Raw genomic sequence first — 4,376 nt, forward strand, 5'->3', positions numbered from 1 at the left:
ATCAAACTTGATCTCGAAACTCATATATTTCAAGGTTTAGTAAAATTGTATCTACGTGAAGCTCGATATTTATGAGTATTGAGCTAAATAAATATAAAAAATATTTCAGAAATTAATAAAAACTCCATAATTTGGAAAAGAAAAAAAAAGAGAGAGAGAAAGAAAACAAATACAACAACAATATTTAAAATTTAAAAAAAAATTCATCTTTTGACGAAAAAAATTGTTAGTATTGATGAAAAATCTATAAAATAAAATTCAATTTTTTATTCGTTTAAATAAAAAAAATTGGACAAAACTTATTTCAGAGTCATTGAAACAACAATAGTAACATAGTACTTTGTCTTCTCACACGACAAATGCTCACCCACATGTTGTGCAAATCTTGAGAACAGATCATCAATTATGGTATCTCCAAAATGACTAGCAATCATAGATTCTGTAATTGCTCGTATGCAATTTGCAACATTTCGCCCGCTTTTACTCTTTTCGAGCACGAAATTTTCATTGCAAACATCATCTTCAAAATCCCAATTCACTTCGAAAATCTCTAATTTGTTGAGAACGAAAGACCCTTCTTTTTCGATGATTTCCCTCACTTCTTCTTTGCAAGGGTAATAGTAAGGCACATTGAATGAATCTACATCAGATTCACACACCAATCCCTGCCAACCAAATAGCATCAGTTATGTTTGCAACTATGATAATATCGACAGTAATATATATGTATCGATGTATTTAAGTGAAAGGAAACAACAAATATAATGAACCTCAGCCACCAAGTCGAGCAGTGATTTGGTGAACAAATCCCATATGGTACAACAGTCTTTGCTTGTGGGATCAGTAATGCTCCTACCAATGAAGGTAAGCAACATTCGTCCCTTAGTTATCATTTCTTCGGAACGAAAGCGTAAAAATCTCGAGAAATCATTTCGATATTGCTCTGAATAAGCTTTGGATACATTAGGATGGCTCGTCTTTGCTATGTATAAATTTCGCTTGTTATCCTCAACTCCTCTTGGTACCTAAAATTCATTCACAATCATATAATTATAGACAATGCTAACGTCGCTATATATATATATGTAATTAGGGACGGCAAAACACAATCGGTCCAATGAATCTCAAAATAATCTATTTTAAATGGAGTGAATTTTAAAATAAATAAATGCAAGGTGAGACGGATTTATTTTTTGATAATGAATATAAAGTGATTATGGTCCGTCCCGCTCACAATATAAAATTATCATTTTATAAAAATATTAAAAGGAAACAAAAAGTAAAATGCATTACAGAAAAAATTTCATATGCTTCGTGTTTTTAAAATATATATATTTAAATATTTGGTTGTTTTTAAAAAAATGAAAATATTAAAAATAATTAGCAAAAATTAAATTAAGGTGAAGCTGGGTTGGATAGGGTAGGGGAGAGCAATTTTCGATTTTAATCGAAAATATCAACCCATTAGATTTTTTCAATTATAGTACAGTCAGGTGGACGGCTTTTATTTTTGTTTAATTGGTTATTCAATCGGTTATTGATTTTTAAATTTCAAAACAGAAACAACTAAGAAATCGATTTATTTAATATTAGTTTAAAATTATTTAAAATATATTTTTATTTTATAATATATAATAGATATATAACTTTATAAACCCAACCCAATTACCTAAGATTGGTTAACTGAGAAAACCGACCAAACTGACCAAATCAAAGTCAATTTTGTTTGGTCAGTTTTCTCAATTAAAGTTAATCGAGTCGATTTTTTTATGTTAAAGTTGATTAAGTCAGATTAAAAAAAAACAAACGATTGAACCGATTGATTCAATTGATTGCTCTCCTTTAGAATGGGACTTATGTATCCAACATCCATAAGGATAATAGTAATTTTCAAGATTATAAATCGATAGTAAAGCGAGACTAATGATAGAGTAGAATATACCTATTATAAAAAAGTGATGGATTTTACAACATGGTTTGCCTTCCCTATATTATATGCAATTACATTAATTATATATACTAACCCTTGAGAGCCAATGAAGACTGTAAGAAGAATGCACGAAGTGAATGCTCTTGCTCGGAAAAAGCCTTTGGTAAAAGGAACCTGCAACTCCGGCAACGAAACAAGGCTTCCCATTGAATGCAGGAATTGATTTAAACACAGTGTTGAAGTCGTTTTGGGGAAGATCATTAAGGAACACTTGAAGCTCAGGCGATTCCCAATGTGCTTGTCGGCAAACACTAGCGATGACATCCATAACTTCACATGTCGGGAAGAACGTGTTGGGCCCCGAAGCACAACCCAAATCAGCCACCTTAATACAAGGAACGTGAACCATCTTGCTCAACATGTCTTTGATGGTGTCCTCTAGGAATGGCCTTGTCTTCAATTGTACTTTTTTCTGAAAAAAAAAGAAAAACAAAAACCTGTAAACATTTTTGTTGAATGGATATATGTATATACATATACATACATATACGTATATAAATATTGTTGAAGGGACGATTCTTTGGGAAAAAGTTTTTAAAGTATCGTAAACTAGGCAGTTAATTGATCTCCCAATAATTTCAGATATTGTTCCCAATGAGGATTTTATCTTTCGTATTGTGCCATGAGCGGGTGTGACTTAAAGAGCCGAGAGTGTCTTGGTTGGTGAACTTGTAAAACTCACTGGACTCCCCCCTTGTGTACAAGTCAAATTATTTACATAACTATTATCACGCCCTATACAAATACTTATCCCATGACTCTTACAAGTCTATCAACCGAAGCACTCTTGGTTCCTTGAACTAGGCTCATCCAGCAACCACTCAAGGCATGTTAACTCTCAACTGAGTTTATTGAAAGATTGATTGACTGCTCAACATATGACACTTAAAAATTTCTTTCGAAAGAGTCTATCCCTTAACATATATAAAACAAGTATGGAAGAGATAGAGGAAGATACTTGAAGTGAGGAATTATTGGCATAGCTAATTTGTTTGTCTGTGGCATTGGTGCAATAAACATTTGCAGATGATGCCGTAGCCATAGTCATTGCTTGCTGGATCTGGATATGGAGTCTTCCCATCTTTATTGATCTTATATAAAGACGAGTGATCTGTGTGAAAATGTGATGCAGAGGCCAGAGGAGCATTAGGTCATACACAGATCATGGGTTCAAGTCTACATGTGAAAATCTTTAGTCCTTTAATCGATGTTTCTGTTCCCTGATCCCGCACATTCTAGGATAATGTGCAAACAAACCGTTGCTGGCCGGGATCCTCTCGCCACTTTCCCAAATAAGTATATTAACAATAGGCTTATAACACGAGCACTATTTTTTTATTAAGATATGTTTCAACCATTTGCTCTATTTGGATGCTATTATTTTATAATTTTTTATTCATAGAAAGAAGTTTAGACTATGTGTTAGTTTTTTTACTCATTATAAATTCGGGATTTAAATTTTTTTATTTTTCTAATTTAAAAATATAAATTAATTGTTAATATTCTTAAACTTTTTTTAATTAAATCCAAGTTAAATATATACATAGTAATCAAACGAGTATTTGTTTATTCCAAAATGATATATAAGTGAATTTAAAAGAAAATTTTAACTGTATTTGCATTGTTGTTTGAGACAGTTTTTCTATTTGCATTGTTATTTGAGATAATTTTTGTATTTGCATTGTTGACAATTTATTGAACCGTGTTTTTTTATTGTGCTAATTATGTGGATGATATCTAGTCCATTAATGGAGATCATATCACTTGGAGAAATATATTTGGAAGATTGGATTGAATCGGATCACCCCATTTTTTAATCCCTTGGATCGTGGATATTTGATTGAGTTGGAACACTACATTTTTAGCTACCAAGAGTTCATGTTTACCTTGCTCATTATTATTATATTGTATTTGGTCATCTTAATGTTGTTTTTGGATTAAAATAGGTCTTTTTATGTTAGCAACTCTTGAAATATTCTATATAATTGAGGGACTTGTATATGTTATCGTACTAAGAGATATAATTTAAGTGAGGAACTTTATGCTGTAAGTGCATTTTTTTAGTAAAATTTTATTGTGTTGTAGTTTTACTTGTTGACTTCACAATGGTGAATTTAGTAGTGAGAGCACTATTTTCTAAGGTATAAAGGTGAGGAAATTGTAAAAAGTGTGATAGATTTAGGATAACTTGTTGTAAGTATTGAAGATAGTAAATATTTCTCACTGAACTAAGCTCCACAAACATAAAAAAACTGAAGTGCATAATCCAACCTGGTGTCACCTGTTTATTTTCTGTTTCACGTAATGCTTAAAGGAATGCCCACACCTCAATGAAACCTTGCAAGCACATAGCTTATAACTCCACAATTGTTTTAAAGCTTCAAAC

General features: G+C 31.5%; 1 protein-coding gene across 1 annotated transcript; it reads right to left on the reverse strand.

Moving 5' to 3' along the window:
• Positions 1-299: 299 nt before the first annotated feature.
• LOC107953092 (probable methyltransferase TCM_000331) lies at positions 300-3,075 on the reverse strand. The gene is made up of 4 exons (XM_016888318.2): positions 2,949-3,075; positions 2,025-2,402; positions 771-1,025; positions 300-665 (listed from the first exon to the last, which is right to left on the reverse strand). The coding sequence occupies exons 1-4, from the start codon at positions 3,069-3,071 to the stop codon at positions 300-302; spliced, it is 1,122 nt and encodes a 373-aa protein (XP_016743807.2). The 5' UTR covers positions 3,072-3,075.
• Positions 3,076-4,376: the final 1,301 nt, after the last annotated feature.

Source organism: Gossypium hirsutum, chromosome D13 (genome assembly GCF_007990345.1).
Source record: "Gossypium hirsutum isolate 1008001.06 chromosome D13, Gossypium_hirsutum_v2.1, whole genome shotgun sequence".
In the NCBI taxonomy this organism is placed as follows: domain Eukaryota; kingdom Viridiplantae; phylum Streptophyta; class Magnoliopsida; order Malvales; family Malvaceae; genus Gossypium; species Gossypium hirsutum.

Excerpts from the sequence above, each read along its gene's own strand:
- LOC107953092 (XM_016888318.2), bottom strand. The coding sequence starts at position 3,071 with ATGGGAAGACTCCATATCCAGATCCAGCAAGCAATGACTATGGCTACG. Across the intron at positions 2,403-2,948 it reads CCAATAATTCCTCACTTCAA|AAAAAAGTACAATTGAAGAC; the intron begins GTATCTTCCTCT and ends TTTTTTTTTCAG. Across the intron at positions 666-770 it reads TGCTCGACTTGGTGGCTGAG|GGATTGGTGTGTGAATCTGA; the intron begins GTTCATTATATT and ends TTTGGTTGGCAG.